Source organism: Salvelinus sp. IW2-2015, linkage group LG14 (assembly GCF_002910315.2).
Source record: "Salvelinus sp. IW2-2015 linkage group LG14, ASM291031v2, whole genome shotgun sequence".
Taxonomy (NCBI): Eukaryota; Metazoa; Chordata; class Actinopteri; order Salmoniformes; family Salmonidae; genus Salvelinus; species Salvelinus sp. IW2-2015.
Window position 1 is genome coordinate 47,079,091 of NC_036854.1, and position 19,215 is coordinate 47,098,305.

At 44.1% G+C, this 19,215-nt stretch overlaps 1 protein-coding gene across 1 annotated transcript in view; it reads left to right on the top strand.

The window, feature by feature from the left end:
• The window catches only part of LOC111973125 (cadherin-6-like), a 102,860-nt gene that overhangs the window by 67,110 nt on the left and 16,535 nt on the right, over positions 1-19,215 (top strand). The window contains exons 3-4 of the mRNA XM_024000368.1: positions 1,009-1,303; positions 9,042-9,161. Coding sequence (XP_023856136.1) covers positions 1,009-1,303; positions 9,042-9,161 — 415 coding nt within the window. The remainder of the gene's footprint in view (positions 1-1,008; positions 1,304-9,041; positions 9,162-19,215) is intronic.

The following is a 19,215-nucleotide window of genomic DNA, read 5'->3' on the forward strand; positions in this document are numbered from 1 at the left end:
CCGTCTGTCCAGAACCAGAAGCTAGCAAGTCACACCCCACATATGGTCACACACACACACTCAGAGGTCACACCCACCACTCCGATAGCTCCTCAGCTGACACACATACTGTACGCATCACACACACAGACAGATACCGTATGTCTGCATATGTGGAAAGATGCATTTGGTCATTTGTATGTTTATTTGCATATACTGTATGCGCACTGTGTTCTTGTGTGCATGCAAACGTGTCTGCCTCTGCCCTTTACTTCCATCTGCAATTATCACCATGTCCTTGGTGGTTAAAATAAATAAAAAGGAGGGAAGACAGCATGAGGAAAAAGAGGAAAGACAAGGGGTGTGTCCCAAATGGCACCCTATTCCCTATATATATTGCATTTCCTAAGTAATGCACTATATAGGGTGCCTTTCAGGACGCAGACAAGCTTTTGATGAGTTCCCAGAGATAAATATGTTGAGGGGATTTGGTGGCTGAATTAAAATGTCAGCGCAAGCTAAGCTGTTGTTCATGCATAAAGAAACAGGCCGCATCAGGAGAGAGAGCAAATAGTAGAGAGGAGAGGAGACGGTGTGGAGAGGAGAAGGTGAGGAGAGGAGAGGAGAGGTTTGAAGAGGAGAGGAGTGGAGAAGAGAAGAGAGGATTGAAGAGGAGAGGGGGAGCAGAGGAGGGATGAAGAGGGGAGGAGGAGAGAAGACCCAGTCAGAAGTGGAACGGTCATGTCATGTTTCTACAGCATGTTAATAAAGAAATCTGATCTTCTCCGAGTTAGTAAATGGCAGGTTGTATGAACACATATCACTTTTGCTTTTTTGTCCTTTCGGTTTTGCACAGGTTTAGAGGTTTAGATTGTACAATGTTTTACAGTAATTGCTTGTTTTGTCACATAAACTGACATTTGGCGAGGTGATAGAATTTTAGCAACCATTTAATTACAAATATTTTTTATTGTGATCTAGTGCTACTGAGTACTGACTTCCTCCGCTATGCTTCTCATCGCTCCACAGCTCCACTCAGACGGGGACCGGGGTGACGGTAGCATACGGTACGTCCTGACTGGCGACGGAGCAGGTACTCTGTTCATCATTGATGAGAACTCAGGAGATATCCACGCCACTAAGAGGCTAGACCGGGAGGAGAAGGCCTACTACACGCTCCGGGCCAAGGCCGTCAACAGAATCACTAACACCTCTCTAGAGGGAGAGTCAGAGTTTCTTATCAAGATCCATGACATCAACGACAATGAACCCAAGTTTACCAAGGATCCCTACTTCATACACGTACCTGAGATGTCCCCACTGGGTACGTATGAACACCTACACCCTAACCCCTACTTCACACATGTAAAGATCTCCCCACTGGGTACGTATGAACACCTACACCCTAACCCCTACTTCACACATGTAAAGATCTCCCCACTGGGTACGTATGAACACCTACACCCTAACCCCTACTTCACACATGTAATGATCTCCCCACTGGGTACGTATGAACACCTACACCCTAACCCCTACTTCACACATGTAATGATCTCCCCACTGGGTACGTATGAACACCTACACCCTAACCCCTACTTCACACATGTAAAGATCTCCCCACTGGGTACGTATGAACACCTACACCCTAACCCTACTTCACACATGTAATGATCTCCCCATGGTACGTATGAACACCTACACCCTAACCCCTACTTCACACATGTAATGATCTCCCCACTGGGTACGTATGAACACCTACACCCTAACCCCTACTTCACACATGTAATGATCTCCCCACTGGGTACGTATGAACACCTACACCCTAACCCCTACTTCACACATGTAAAGATCTCCCACTGGGTACGTATGAACACCTACACCCTAACCCCTACTTCACACATGTAATGATCTCCCACTGGGTACGTATGAACACCTACACCCTAACCCCTACTTCACACATGTAAAGATCTCCCACTGGGTACGTATGAACACCTACACCCTAACCCCTACTTCACACATGTAATGATCTCCCCACTGGGTACGTATGAACACCTACACCCTAACCCCTACTTCACACATGTAATGATCTCCCACTGGGTACGTATGAACACCACACCCTAACCCCACTTCACACATGTAAAGATCTCCCCACTGGGTACGTATGAACACCTACACCCTAACCCCTACTTCACACATGTAAAGATCTCCCCACTGGGTACGTATGAGATCCTACATCACACATGTACCTGAGATGTCCCCGCTATTTGATTATTTGCCAGTTTGCTATAGCAGGAAAATAATCTTGTGGCAACAGGAAATGTGAATTACTATAGGGATTATAATGAATGGACATTTTTGTACGTGTTGATGCACTTTTCGTTCGGGAAGATATGTCTGAAAATTTCAACGTGGAAATTACTAACTTGGAAAGCCTTTTTAAGCTGAAATACACCACAAGTTTGCATTTCTTGCTTTGCAGGAAAATTCTAAGCTACAAAAGAGTGATCAAATTAAGATGCAACATCTGTATTAGCCCCTACTTCACACATGTACCAGAGATATCACCACTGGACATAGGCTACAGAGTACCTTTACATAGGCTACAGAGTACATCCCTAAATCCATCTAAATAATAATTTCAACAACTTTTGCCTTGGGTGTAACTGTAACTCACAGCTTGACCGAACGTTATTAAACAGCGCAGTTAAACCGATAGCCTGGAAATCGTTATGAAAGAGGGGGATTCCATGCAGTCAGTGGTAATAATATATTCCAGTCTTGTATCTGCAATGAATAGCAGCATTAGAAGGCTTATGATGTGTGAGACACGATAGAGTTGTTACAAGCAAAGGCCTATCTTATTGGATCAATGAGGGCTTTATCAATCATAATAATGAGAGGAGAGATTGAATGTGTCCCAAATGGCATTTCATTCCCTACGTCCATAATGCACCCCTTTAACCAGGTCCCATATGGCTCTGGGCCTTGGTCAAAAGTAGTGCACCACATAGGGATTATGGTGCCATTTGAGACGTAGATATTGAGTCATTAAATGAGAATGATTACAGGCCATGCACTGGTTTATTACAGCAAAACAAACAAGGTAAAGCGGTCCAACAATGCTGATTATATCAGATACTTAAGCTAATCTTTTGAATACACTGTTCAGTGTTCAATTACAACACATTAAACACTGGATGAAACTGTCTATATTTCTGTCATGTGTATGCCAATGGTTGGAATCTACATAATCTATCCAGTTCAGTGGGTAGATGGCTGAAGATACACTGCTCAAAAAAATAAAGGGAACACTTAAACAACACAATGTAACTCCAAGTCAATCACACTTCTGTGAAATCAAAGTTGGATCAGCCTGTAGTGRYGTTTTCCACTTTAATTTTGAGTGTGACTCCAAATCTATATAATCTATCCAGTTCAGTGGGTAGATGGCTGAAGATACACTGCTCAAAAAAATAAAGGGAACACTTAAACAACACAATGTAACTCCATTTCAATCACACTTCTGTGAAATCAAACTGTCCACTTAGGAAGCAACACTGATTGACAATAAATTTCACATGCTGTTGTGCAAATGGAATAGACAAAAGGTGGAAATTTTAGGCAATTAGCAAGACACCCCCAATAAAGGAGTGGTTCTGCAGGTGGTGACCACAGACCACTTCTCAGTTCCTATGACTCCTGCTGATGTTTTGTCACTTTTGAATGCTGGCGGTGCTTTCACATCTAGTGGTAGCATGAGACGGAGTCTACAGCCCACACAAGTGGCTCAGGTAGTGCAGCTCATCCAGGATAGCACATCAATGCGAGCTGTGCAAGAAGGTTGCTGTGTCTGTCAGCGTAGTGTCAACCAGAGCAGCAGGCGCTACCAGGAGAACAGGCCAGTGGCATCAGGAGACGTGGAGGAGGCCGTAGGAGGGCAACAACCCAGCCGCAGGACCGCTACCTCCGCCTTTGTGCAAGGAGGAGCAGGTGGAGCACTGCCAGAGCCCTGCAAAATGACCTCCAGCAGGCCACAAATGTGCATTGTCTGTGCTCAACGGTCAGAAACAGACTCACTGAGGGTGGTATGAGGGCCCGACGTCCAAGGTGGGGGTTGTGCTTACAGCCAACACCGTGCAGGACGTTTGGCATTTGCCAGAGAAACCAAGATTGGCAAATTCACACTGAGCACATGAGCACATGTGACAGACGTGACCGAGTCTGGAGACGCGTGGAGAACGTCTTGCTGCCTGCAACATCCTCCAGCATGACCGGTTTGGCGGTGGGTCAGTCATGGTGTGGGGTGGCATTTCTTTGGGGGCCGCACAGCCCTCCATGTGCTCGCCAGAGGTAGCCTGACTGCCATTAGGTACCGAGATGAGATCCTCAGACCCCTTGTGAGACCATATGCTGGTGCGGTTGGCCCTGGGTTCCTCCTAATAGCAAGACAATGCTAGACCTCAGGTGGCTGGAGTGTGTCAGCAGTTCTGCAAGAGGAAGGCCATTGATGCTATGGACTGGCCCGCCCGTTCCCCAGACCTGAATCCAATTGAGCACATTTGGACATCATGTCTCGCTCCATCCACCAACGCCACGTTGCACCACAGACTGTCCAGGAGTTGGCGGATGTTTAGTCCAGGTCTGGGAGGAGATCCCTCAGGAGACATCCGCCACCTCATCAGGAGCATGCCCAGGCGTTGTAGGGAGGTCATACAGGCATGTGGAGGCCACACACACTACTGAGCTCATTTTGACTTGTTTTAAGGACATTACATCAAGTTTGGATCAGCCTGTAATGTGGTTTTCCACTTTAATTTTGAGTGTGACTCCAAATCCAGACCTCCATGGGTTGATAAATTTGATTTACATTGATCATTTTTGTGTGATTTTGTTGTCAGCACATTCAACTATGTAAAGAAAAAAGTATTTAATAAGAATATTTCATTCATTCAGATCTAGGATGTGTTATTTTAGTGTTCCCTTTATTTTTTTGAGCAGTGTATATGACGTATACTCTCAACACTAACACACCCTCTAACACCTGCATAAGCCACACTTTCATCAGTGCATTAGCTTTCGTCATCGCTCGCGTCAAAATAATGCAACTGATGGAAATGATGACTTAGAACTTTTAACTTTACAGAGTTAAAGAACTTTGTTCTCTCCTGGTGCTGTGAGTGACAGTGGTGGCATAACACAGGCAGGTGACAAACCCTGTCAATCTGTTCACCACATCTAAGTAGGAAAAGCAGTTGCCTGTTGTAACAAGGCAGGTGTGATGCCACAACCTGAAAGTGAACCTGCCTTTATAGTGCAATCCACTGTACATTATTTGTCTTGTGAAATCCTGACAATTCCCTCTTCAGAGAGGAGATATCATCAAGGAACTAAGCTTGAACATTAGTTTATTTATAAAGTAAGAGGTTAAAGAGAAAAGAAACTTCAGATGTTTGGCAGTTTGGCAGTAATGTAACGTGCCCAATATATTCATCCTTGCAGATCTCACATTGCCACTGAATTAGAACAACTTTCAGTTGGTTACAATTCCCAATTCCAATCCATCGCACAATTCTATATTTATGTCAATTTCCATTAACTAAATTCATTCTTCTTATGCATTTAATGAGGCAACACTGGGCCCCGCTAGGCATCGTTGGAATGTACCATTTGACTAACACTTCTCTCCTTTGTTCCCTTGGAATATCATTCTCTGCCTCTTTGATAAGGAAGATGGATCATAGCCGTTGCCTAAGTGATCATGCCAAATGTAATCATATTGTCATTGATTAAAGATTTTTACACTATTTTAGCTGAACAGCATACCAGTTACCTTAAAATCCCGATACCATTTCATTACTTCCCTTACAAAAAAAACAAGACATTTGCAGTTTCATATGTGAAAATCAGATATTAATATTTGAAATCGCATTTTCACATGTGAAATAACTGCTTTCACATGTTGAGCTGAAATATTCACGTGAAAACAAAAATGACACGTGTGTGGTCAGTTGTGTATAGTTCATGTGTATTCAATATAGAGTTAACATGTTAACACCACCTTTTCACGTGAGGACAATAACATGTTTTCACCTCACATCTGGAATTATCACGTGTGCTCCCTCTCCGGCCTCTAGGTCACCAGGCTGCTCGTTTATGGCGCACACCTGTCACCAGCGTTACGCGCATTTGCGCAATTTGACACTCACCTGGACTCCATCACCTCCTTGATTACCTGCCCTATATATGGCACTCCCCTTGGTTCCTTCCTGTCACGTTCGTTGTATTGATGAGTCCAAGGCGCAGTGTGATATGAATACATTCTTCTTTTAATAAAGAAAGAACACTAAACAAACTAACAAAATGAACGTGAAGCTATATACAACGAGTGCTGAAACAGGCAACTACACAAAACCAAAATGGAAAGTGGCAACCTAAATAGGATCCCCAATCAGAGACAAGGATAAACAGCTGTCTCTGATTGGGAACCAATTCAGGCCACCATAGACCTACAATATGCCTAGACTAACAAACACCCCTAGACATACAAAACCCTAGACAAGACAAACAAGCATACCCACCCTCGTCACACCCTGACCTGACTAAAATAATACAGAAAACATAGATAACTAAGGTCAGGGCGTGACACTTCCCCAGGCGTCATTGTTTCTGTTTCCTGTCTGTGTGTTGTTTGTGTTTTGTATTATGTTACATTTATTTCTTAAAACAAACTCCCTGAACTTGCTTCCCGACTCTCAGCGCACTCATTACAGGAATTAGCATTTCCACGTGAAAAGCTTTCTTGTATGAAAACCTAAACTCACATGTGGAATAGGGTTGAGTATTTTCACAGTATTTGACATATGTTCCATCCCGAGAATAAATCACTTTTCTCCTGCCAAGACCGGAAGTGTCATTCAAAAGCATCATAAAGCATATAAATAAACCTATGTCTGGATTTGATTTTAAAACATTCAAGCCTGATGCTACCTGAGCCTGATGAGCCATACATTACATACATTTTATGAGCCCTACATTAAAGACATTTTATGAGCCCAAGCCCCCCAAAAAACGAATGATTGTGGCGTTATCCAATACATAGGCTATATGATATAGGCTACTGCACATTACGCACAACATAAAAACATAAAAGTCCATAGATGTAGCTAGCTAATGTATATACTTTCTTGGGTAAATAAATTAAACTAGCTCCAGTTAGCAAATCTTTTTGAGTGTGAACTGTATTACTGTAATATACTGTATTATATGGACTGGAATTACACACATCGTTCAAACCATGATAAAGCAGGGAGAGTACATGCGATTCTGATGCAGCACATGCGGCCTACAAAGTTACAAGTACAGGCTAACTAATTTGATTTCTAGAAATATAATAGAGCTTATTTGTATAATTAGTAGCCTGACGCATATATACATTTCATAATATTTCCCCTAATGTTATTAGCCTACCTCCTCTTTCTCTCTCTATTGTTGCTTCATTCCTTCCTCGCTTTCAACAGTTAAATTAAATACGGTTTGTTGTCCTAATCATCATCATTGTAATGACATCCTTGAATAATATAGAACTAGAATTAGATGCAGAAGGCTTTCAGTTCTCTTGGCAAAGATTGAATGGTTATGGGTCTGAATAAATAACTGCTATAGCATCGCGCATTCACCCTTCTTTCAAACTACCCGTGAGTTCTATTGGCTGCTGTATTTTACAATCAGCAAACACGAGCCTGCGTTCCTCTTCGAATAATCTATTGGTATAAGAAATGTAAAAACAAATGTCCAGCAAGCTATTCTAGTCTAGCTTTTCCTGCATGAGACTCCAAGAGCTAAGGAGCATTTTTTTAAGGAGAGAGGCCAGCGGAGCACAGGTCCATTCGTATTGCGCAAGAAACAGAAGCTATAAGTTAGAAGCTTATTATACATAACCCCTCATTCATTATCTAAATATAAGGCTAATACTGCATTGAATGTATTACCTGAAAGAGGTAGGCTAGGACATCTATATATCAGGCTATACAGTATTTCAATCTACAACAGGATGATCTATTTTGGATGCAATTTGATTGGAGTTGATGGAGAGAGAGAAAGACTGCGAGAGCGTGCTCGCACGTGCACTGATTTAAAGCAACGATATCCGAGTGATAGGCTGATTTTAAAAATCTGCAGCTGCAATAACAAAATCTTTACGATTAAAAAATAAGGTGACCCCCCGAAAACCAGATGGAGATGGGTGAATGAGACGGACATTCAGTCTTTATTACTGTAGCATAGACTATGCTGCAGCAAATGTAGGTCTACCTGTCACAAGAAAAAAAAGTTACCATGATGAGATGATACTGTAGGTCTACATGCATTGTGAACTGCGCTCCATCCTGAGATTGTCTGTCTGTCCCCACCCTAAGCATTGATGATTCATCATGCAGAGGCCATAGAGAAGCCATTTTTAGATATGTTATATCATTTAACAGTTCCATTTCACACCATGCTGTTCATACACATAATTTATCATAATTTACCGGTTTCTCGCAGTTATTTATCCCTGGAAAAGGGAGTGGTTTTGGGCGGTTAAATCCCAGTAAATCTCGGTAACCGGGTTGCTGCCATTCAACCCTAATGCTGCCATTCAACCCTAAACGTTCAAAATGTTTTCACTTGTAGATTCATGGTATCACGTTGAAAAATCGCATCCCCATGTTGTCACATTTATTACACATGAGATCATGATTTCATATGTAGTTTCATATTATCACATGTTGATTTTACATGTTATCACATTAACTTCCCGTAAGGGCATATTCCTTATATAGTGCACTTCTTTTGACCAGAGCCATATGGTCAAAAGTAACGCACTATAAAGGGAATATGGTGAAATTTGTGACACAGACATACATATACTTCAGTTCAGTCCAGTTCACTTTATTGGCCTTATTCAGGAAATTGTCTTGTGATATTGAGAGCGTTCCCCAACACCCCTTGACTCCATTTCATGTGAATAACTTTGCTCACCAAGTCACTCTCTTTCTTCTTCTCCTCCCTCCTTCCTTCCCCAGGCACAGTGGTGATGCAGGTGACCGCTATAGACGCTGACGACGCTACGTATGGTAACAGTGCCAGGGTGGTCTACAGCATCCTACAGGGACAGCCATACTTCTCTGTGGATCCCAACACAGGTCAGTGTAAACAGGCACCCCCCCATCTTTCTTCTTCTTCTGTAGACAGAAAGGAGAGGTAGGGTCAATTACAATGCAAATACAGAGTTCTATAATAATTACCTTCTATAGTCTATCGGTGGCTTGAGGGGGCAATGTTCCCAGAGAGTCAACAGGGAACAGCACACACAAGGTGCCACTTCCCTGTCTTACTGATGTTTCATCTTGCACCTGAATGCAACCTAAAGTCCTACTGAGAGTGAGCCAGGTTGCGAACAGTGCACTACCCGTCATTACCACGGAGACTGTGTGTGTGTGTGTGTGTGTGTGTGTGTGCAACATGACCATTAACTCCCATGTCAGACTGAAGCGACATGACAGAAAAGAAGGGCAGAACCTCTGCCAACCACCGCCTTTCAATACCATGGCTCCGTCATCACTGCTAGATTTAATAATGTGTCATGTGTGCTTTGGAATGGACCCTGGTGTTTTGTTTGCTTAAACAAAAGAGAAATTGCAACAAAAAAATCTATTTGCAGATTAGTGCAAGGCTTCACATTAATATGGTTTATCCCAGATGTGCCATGTAAGCTGACATCCCCCCCCTACACAAAGGCAGGCTTGGACATCAGCATGATTCTCTCTCTCTCTCTGTGTATGTCTTCCCCTGTTTGTTTGTGTGGAGTGAGAGAAAGAGAGAGAATAGACAGAGGGTGAGAGAAATAACAAGTAGAGAGAGGGAGAATGAGAGAGAGAGAGAAGAAAGATAAAGATAGATCGGGTAGAGAGAGACATTCAGAGACTGTGTATTGGTGTATACATGCACACAATATATTGTAACTCTATACTGAATACACGTGTGTATTTTCCCCCTCAGCACTACTTGAACGGACTAGCATGTTTTTCAGGAGAGAGTTGCCGGCTGTCCTTCAGCGAGTAAGATTGTGCTTTGTTAGGAAAAACGAATGCCGCTGCATCATCTCTCAGCGCTTCACACACACACACGCGCCTCTGTGCCTTGCTCCTCTCCTGCTGCCACATCCTATGTGATAAAAGAGCCGGATGAGAGTTGTATAGCCCTGCCTTCACTGTGCATTTCACCGATGCTGCTTAGATCTAGGTTTGAGTGATGTGCTGCGTCAGCCCTTACATCGCCTATTGTTTGATATTCAACGAATTTCCTCTTTGGAAAAAGAGATTGGATCCCGTGAACTCTGTCGATGCAATTTATTTAGTGTTTTTTACTTCTATTTCTGTATTTTACTGTAACAGTCTCTGTAGTTTTGATGCTTCAAATGGATGACAAAAGCCACGGCAGCTCAATATCTGACAGACAGGAGGGGAAGAAGGCAGAGTGCTGCTTTTAATATGTATAGCTGAAGTTGGAAGTTTACATACACTTAGGTTGGAGTCATTAAAAATCGTTTTTCAACCACTCCACAAACTTCTTGTTAACAAACTATAGTTTTGGCCAGTCGGTCAGTACATCTACTTTGTGCATGACACAATAAATTTTTCCAACAATTGTTTACAGACAGATTATTTCACTGTATCACAATTCCAGTGGGTCAGAAGTTTACATAAACTAAGTTGACTGTGCTTTTAAACAGCTTGGAAAATTCCAGAAAATGACGTCATGGCTTTAGAAGCTTCTGATAGGCTAATTGACATCATTTGAGTCAATTGGAGGTGTACCTGTGGATGTATTTCATGTACCTTCAAACTCAGTGCCTCTTTGCTTGACATCAAGGGAAAATCAAAAGAAATCAGCCAAGACCTCAGAAAAAAATGGTAGACTTTCACAAGTCTGTTTCATCCTTGGGAGCAATTTCCAAATGCCTGAAGGTACCACGTTCATCTGTACAAACAATAGTACGCAAGTATAAACACCATGGGACCACGCAGCTGTCATACCACTCAAGAAGGAGACGCGTTCTGTCTCCTAGAGATGAGCGTACTTTGGTGTGAAAAGTGCAATCGATCCCAGAACAACAGCAAAGGACCTTGTGAAAATGCTGGATGAAACAGGTACAAAAGTATCTACATCCACAGGAAAACGAGTCCTATATCGACATAACCTGAAAGGCCGCTCGGCAAGGAAGAAGCCACTGCTCCAAAACCGCCATAAAAAAAGCCAGACGGCGGTTTTCAACTGCACATGGGGACAAAGATTGTACTTTTTGGAGAAATGTCCTCTGGTCTGATGAAACAAAATAGAACTGTTTGGCCATAATGACCATCGTTACGTTTGGAGGAAAAAGGGGGACGCTTGCAAGCCGAAGAACATCATCCCAACCGTGAAGCATGGGAGTGGCAGGACAATTATGTGGATAAATTGAAGCAACATCTCAAGTCATCAGTCAGGAAGTTAAAGTTTGGTCGCAAATAGATCTTCCAAATGGACAATGACCCCAAGCATACTTCCAAAGTTGTTGTCAAGTTTTGAACTCTTTCTTGTGCAATTCCCCACTTGAAAAGGACAGTCCCTCCACATGAAGATTTTAACTGGATTTCACTCAATAAACAGCCATGGAATCAGTTGTTTGTCTTTTATTTACCATTCTTTGGTTGGCAGTAAACAGGTGAAAAACCTCAAAAAAGAGATGACAAATACTATTTGAGTTGACAGCCCAATCAAATACACAAACTTATCCACATTCACCCCAGATAAACACATTTCTGCCACCATAAAACACAAGGTTTCCACTTTTAAGCAAATGTTTCCCAAAATAGAAACCCACCATTCCTACTCCTACATTAGGGCCAGGTTTCGGTCTCAGTTAGCCAATACACTCTCTGAGTTATTGATCCTCACCTGGTAGCAAGACTAACCAGCGCGTCGAACAAGTTTTTTTCGTCTGGTACGCCAGTGTGATCATGTGCTGTTTTTGGCGTTGAGGGCTTCTTTCAGGAATTGTGCGGCGCGCGATGGCCGCTGGTCTTAGGGGTGTCGGGGTTGTGTTGTGTGGTACTATGGGATATGGCAGGGAGATCGCTTGTGTGGGACACCATCATGTGGAAGCGTTCTACGAGATGTCTCGAAAGGCGAGCTGGCCTATGAGGCATCTGGATTAACACTTCATGCAACCCCTTCCTTAGCTGTCGAATTGGCCCCTCATTGCATTTTAGGTCACAGACAACCAAGAAACTTAACATATTATCTCCGACAACAAACGTTGGCGATATGAAAGTTTGCCATGTATACCTCTCTCTAGAAGAGTAAGTTCCATTGGGCGCGGGGCAAGCTGGCTCCAGAGAAACTCCAGATTGTTGACCTGGGTTCTGCATCTTTCTCCTGTAGGTGTCTTGTACGACGAGAGGTAGGTTCGTCACTAAGTCAAGTATGTATTTCTGACTCCCGCTTGGAGAGGCTCGGGCCCAGGAGAGGATGGGTAATTGTGCTGCGAGCGTGGCAGCGAGCAATACGCTGACGAGCGACTGTCTCTCTATGGAGAGCATAGCATCGACCTGGCCGGAGTCTAAGAGTTGGGGTCGGGTTGATGGATGCGGAGTGCCTGACATTAAGGTCCACTAGCGTTTGAGTCAAGCACGAGAGTTAGCGCTTATTAGTTGGTTTGGTGAGAGCAGCTCCGGTGATAGTGGAGTGATAGTAGTGGTGAGCCCATGGTTAGTGTCTCGAGAACCGAACGCGAGCACGCCTCTGTCGAGTTGGCGTATGTCTGACGTAGAGAATGCAGCGACTAGAGATTCGAGTGTCAGCAGCCACCATTCCGGTGAGGTGATCGCCAGCACAGGGTGAATTGTCCACTCCATTTGGTACCTTTTTGAGCCGACATCTTCTTCTATGAAAGTTCTATTCTGAGCATCCAGGAACTGGTACAGCTCTCTTAGGACAGTTTTGGCGCCGATGAGTTTGTCCCCGGGTCGGACCAGAACTTTTGGGGCCTCTAATTTGCAGTAAAGCGTTGGTAAGTCCATAGAAGCTCTCTGTCGACATTGTGTTGACCAGGTCTGGCATGAATTGCCTGCTGGCACATACAGCTGAAGACGACACCCCACACTTTCATTGAGACCCGTTTCTTGATGTCATCTTGACCAGGTACGGTCCGAAGAGGTCGACTGTAGTGAACTCGAACGGAGCTGCAGGTGTGCTCTTTCAGAGGTAAGTCAGCCATTACCTGTTCGCACCTTCTTGCTCTTGACTTTTTGCAGAAAAGGCAGTTATCCATTACTTTTTGGGAAATTTTTCTTCTTGGATGACCAGGCTCTTCCTCTCATTTCTTTCAGCAAGGGTTGCAGCCACACCTTCATGACCCTCATACGTGCGCCTCCCGTGCCAATAAAGTAGAGACCCATGCATTGAAAGCCATCCCTCTGAAGCCATGGATTCTCCCACCGCAGACTAGTAACCCAGATTCTGGCTCTCTGTACACACCAAGCGGCTCCGTAGTGGTAGTTTGGGAACGTCACCCCCTGCGTGAGCGACGAGAATAGATGTCTCTATTGCCTCTTGACGTTCTGTGGCGTTGATAACTCCTTTTGTGGGATCGCCTCCACATTGGGGTCTCGATGGACTTTGGTGCACAGATCTAAACTTTTGGCGGCCTCCAGATAAAAGCAACAGTCTTGATTAGACACTTTTAGGCTACTAAAGCGCCTCTACATCCAAGTTTAGGACAGCTGCACCAGCAGGAAATCGTCCCACAAGACTTGGAAGACTTCTTTTCGCTTGGGCTCTGGTGAGTTGCTGCCACAAATGACTTCTTTTGCATATTGTTAATGCTCTCTCGAGCTTCACAGACACATCTTTTGACGACATAATTGGCCACTCGCTCTCTGAAGATATAGAAACCTGGCCTTGCTGCCACCGAATGCATCAAGTTCTGGCTCCTCGGTGAAGTCGTATCGGTCCACTAGTCTCTCGTAGATGAGCTAATTGTGCGTGTCAGTCCAGAAGTGTGTTGGTAGTTCATCACATCACCCTGTAGCCGTGTGCTCTCTTGGATCTCTCCAATTCTATTAGCGAAGAAAGTCTGAAATCCATAAGCTTTCACGCTGGATAGCTCCAAAGAACAGTCTGACTGTCTAACAAATGGTACCACCTTTTTTATCTGGATCTGGGTATGCTGTTCAAAGTACTTTTTCAGCGGCTTGCAAAGACTGCACCGCAAAGTTCCGCTTTGCGCATCCCTTCTGGTCTAGTGGTGTCAGCTTTGCTTTTGACTCCACTAGTCGAATTGTTAATTGTTTGTTGCGTTCCACCGCAGGTAGAGGACAGCACCATAGGAGCTTTCACTGCCATCTGAAAAAGTGACAGCGACTGGTTCAGTTGTTGCCTTTGGTGGAGTAAGAGCTCTTGGGACATTACTTTGCTTAGCTGGACGTACTCCTCAAAAATTCCAATTGCATCTTTGCGGAGCTCATCCGGACAGGGGAAGGTCCCATGTGTCCTTGACCATGCTGCACTTTGGTTTTGCCTCTTGGAATGCCCTTCGGACCAGATAGCCCCTCTTTGCTTTGATGGCGTTGTCAGCGCCAACTGGGTCGTACAAACCAGCAACTTGACTCAGCAGTTCACGTCTTGTCAGCGGGTCTGGTGTCTGTGCTCGTACTTCTTCTAGCAGTAAGTCTTGCCCAAGTCTCATCTTTTTCTTCCGCCTGGAGAAGTTGACCCTCACCATGACATGCAACATGTCTTCATCCACAATGTAGCCGGACCGAGCGCCTTGTTGTCTTCCTCCTTAACCTGATTTGGCAGGACAACAAATATTGGTGATGCCTTTTCTCTTTTTCTCCTTTATTTTGGCCTGAGGAAGACCCAAGGCTTCAGTGCAAACCCTCCTGCTTTTAGAATCAGCTCCACATTCTTTGTGATGACTTCGAGTTTTTCACGGCAGTTGTGGGATGTCAAGATGTCATCGACGTAGCTGTGCTCATGTAATACTTGGCATTCATCTGTGAGGTGGCTGAATTGAGGCAGGTTAGCCGTCTCCCTCATGGCCAGTTTGTGCTATGCACCCTGCTGGCTTGTCCCCGATATTCACTATGGTTATGGCGTATTGTTCCACCTCATCGCCCTCTGAATCCCGCACAAAGAACCGGTGTAGATGGACTTCCCTCTCCTCGAGCCACACGAATTGTACATTTTTCTGACGTCTCCTAGAGCGGCGTAGGAGCCTTTGGCGGAACTTGAGGAGGACAGCTCGAATTGGATTGAGAACGTCAGGCCTTTCATCAGAAGGTCATTGAGACTTTGGCCTTTGTCTTCTGACTGCTGTTCCAGACAAGTCTTACCGGAGTTGTAACAGAGTGGGGGTTGGGTGCGATAAGATGACTAATTACCAGACAGGTCCATCTCCAGTTGGTTAGATCCTCTTGGTCAGCTTTCTTGCAGCCCGGCGGTCAATCATTTCGTGGACTTGAGCACCATAGGCTTTTTTCCACTGCGGTTCTTTGGCGAGCTGTCTCTCTGTTCTGAGAAAGGTTGCTCCACTGCTTTTATGTTGTTTGGCAATGTAGATGGGTCAATGAGCCATGGATACCTTGCCATGCCAGTGTGGACTATCACTGTGGTCATCAGCACCAACATAAGTCAGGCCATCCTTACAAACTTCCAGCTCCTTTCTTCAGCCAGAGTTCATTTCTTTGCCACCAAGTTTGACAACTGCCGCCAGCGACATCCTCCACATTTTGGGGTGCAGGGGGCGCCAATGCTATCCCATTCCACACTCAATAAAATCCTGAGTGGAAATAGCAGAATAAGAAGACTTGATGGTAGGTTTTGGCGCAGATATGTTCTTTCATACATCAAATGCTGCTGTCCTCATGGATCTGGCGAAGTGCGCTCTGGACTGGTGTGCTGTAACTGTTGCCTCTTCAAACAGACTAGGGTGTGTCCGCTGCAATTGTCTTTCCCAATGGCCCATCCATAGTATACGAAGGTCCCCAAGGTGGTATTTTCTGATGGACCAGTCGCCCTTCTTATGGCTTATCAAAAGCTGTATCTGTCTTGGTCTAACAAGTTCATTTTGGGGGACATCTGGAAAGAATTCTTGGAGTCTTTTGGCTGTCACATGTTTGTTGAATCTTCTGCAATGCTGTCCAAACCATAGCAGAGGAGTTGGTGGGATTCTGACATTGCCTTGCTCTGTGCGGACCCGGATCTTTAGGAGGTACTGTTTTGTGGTGACTTGAACTTTCAATTCTCCCACACCATGGACAACAAGGGTTATGGCTTCACTTCTAAGGTTCAAACGATCAGCTGCATCATGAGTTATATAGTTTGTATCGATGCCAGGTCGATCAAAGTCACCTTTTTTGTCCTGCTTGGCCGTGACCTCTAAGAGCATCATGATGACTGGCCACTCCATTATTTCCATTCTCTGCTAGAAGACTGGGTGGTTGGACACAAGAGAGGTTCTGGCTATAGTGTTGCAAAAGGCATTGCAACACTTCTCTGCAAGTTCAGGTGGAGACGATTTTAATGAACTCTTCTTGTGGCTTGGTATAACGCCCTCTTGTCTCACCTCCCACTTTGCTGTTATTGACCTCTGGACGACATTCCCTTTGGACTGTACCAGCTCTCGGGCAGATTGGTAATAGTGCGTGTTCTGCAGCACGCTGTTCTATCAGTCTCGGCTCCTGCACAGAAACTCTGATTTACAATAGTCACCGTTCCTTGTGACAATTCTCCATGCATCTTTTTCGCAGCTTGCTCCCCAGCTTCCTGACAGCATCTGCTTTTCTCTGACAGCTGTAGCGTGCGAAACTTTTGGCAGAAATATAGCCTTTTCTTATGCTTGCAGTCTCCGCAAGACCACACATCCTTGAGCCTTGGTCGCTTAGTTGGGTGGAGGTTCTGGTTCGAGCTTGCCGAGGTTCAGATTTCGGTTTTGGTTCCTCCTCTCTCAGTTGGCCAGCTCTTCATAGATGGCTTCTTGACTGAAGAACTTGTGGAGGTAGTCAAATCGCTTGTCTTCTTCAGCTTCATCACCTTGCCAGCTACCATGAAGAAGCCATTCCTTTTCAGGCCATCAGGAAGTTTACTTCTCTATTGTCTTTGGTTCATAAGAGGGTTCTTTATATAACGGTCTTGCCAAAGCTCGTTCAGATCGACCAGGGCTTTTTCTACACAGATTGGATGAGCTCAACAATCCTCCTGGGCTGGTTTACCTTTAACTGCTTGTGAGTCTTTCGGAGCTCTTCTACTATCTCAAGGGCTATAGTTGTCTTATTTCAAAGCGGTTTCTCCAAGACCCGGAAAACCTCCTCAGCAGTTGTGTAAGTTGTAAGTGAAGGTCTCGTATGGTCTTCTCATCCACATGTCGAGAAGTTGGAACCTTTTAACCTCTCTTGGATTCCAGTAGTTTCTCCCTGCATCTGGAGCGCTTCCCAGTCTTTTTTCCACCGGTGAAACTCTTCGGCGGATGCCAGAAAACTTTGGAGTTCAGCAGGCTTTAATTTAATTGCTGGTGTTGGCACAGAACTGTTTGAAGTAGTTCTCAATCTGCTGGTTTCTCCTCTAACGTGTGCCCCTGTAAAGTCTGCTTGTCTTATTGTGAGATTTGGCAGGATAGTTTCAAGGTCTTGATACGACTCTGGAACTGTTGTTGCTTCTGCTGGGGGGGCCCAGCACTTTCCAATGTTTATGCTCCCTTCGCAGCCTTCACAAGTTTCTCCAGTTGTCCGATCATGAAGTAGATATGCATCTGGGTTTTTACTTGGGTCCACAGCTCCCACGTTTTCTGCTTGCGACTTCTGCTGTTTGTAATTGCTTGTGTCAGTTTATATTCCCGAATTGGCCCACAAGTCTTTTTGTATGAGGTCTTTAGCTCATGCAGTTTTTTTCTCACACTCATTGGCTGTTTTGACCAAGTCAGACTTCTGCTGCTCGTCAACTCCCTCTGATCAGAGTTTTCTTCAAATACATTGCCCCCTCTACATCATCGTTGGCTTCCAGGACTCTGCCAGCTTCTGCAGTGAGCTTCCTAAAATTGTCCTGAGCTCCTCTTCTGACATCATTGTATGCATTCGTAGCACATTATTGGCCAGACGGGAAACTGACGCTTCGCTGATGTCCTTGCGCGATCTTTTAGCTGCTCCACCAGTAATGAATCAGCCATTTCAATCACAGCAGCAGGCGGGAACAGTCTTTACTTGTCTCTCTGGACACGTGTGGTCACTTTTCTGGTCCTTTTCAGTCTTGAGCCACGGTTTTTCACTGTCAAGTTTTGAACTCTTTCTTGTGCAATTCCCCACTTGAAAAGGACAGTCCCTCCACATGAAGATTTTAACTGGATTTCACTCAATAAACAGCCATGGAATCAGTTGTTTTGTCTTTTATTTACCATTCTTTGGTTGGCAGTAAACAGGTGAAAAACCTCAAAAAAGAGATGACATAATAGTTATATTGAGTTGACAGCCCAATCAAATACACAAACTTATCCACATTCACCCAAGATAAAACACATTTCTGCCACCATAAAACACAAGGTTTCCACTTTTAAGCAAATGTTTCCAAAATAGAAACCCACCATTCCTAATCAAATGAGCAGAATCTGTATATTTTCTCTAAATTTGCATTTTAGCCAAATACATTCAAAATATTTTTAGTAGTAAAAAATTACATTTATTTTCTAATCAGTAGTTTTAAGCAGACAAATCTTACATTTTTTAGCCAAAGATTTTAGACTATACATTTGTTACTGAATAAGAACTTGGTTTACTAAGATTTCTACAAAGTTTAAATTACTTTTAACCATTTCAAACAAGTTCTTTGTCAACAATGAATTTGGCTCTTCTTACTTTTCCTTTATACCCACAAACAACATTTGAAGTTATAAATACCACTGCAAAAGTCCTATCAAAGTTAAGAGTTAAGAGTCTGTGTTTTTCCAGAGTATCATTGCAGTGCACTGCTTAAGTCAGTATAGTCAAGCATGGCCAATATGGCGCTTACCGGCTGTCTTTCACAGTTTTGTGGAGGGCTTGGACTTGCACAGTCACTCTTGATCAATAGATGAAGTTTCCTTGGTCTTGGGGCTATAAGCTCTCTCTGACTTCTGCGGTCTAAACGACAACAGCAGAGCCAGTTGACTGCTTGTGTTGCATCCGC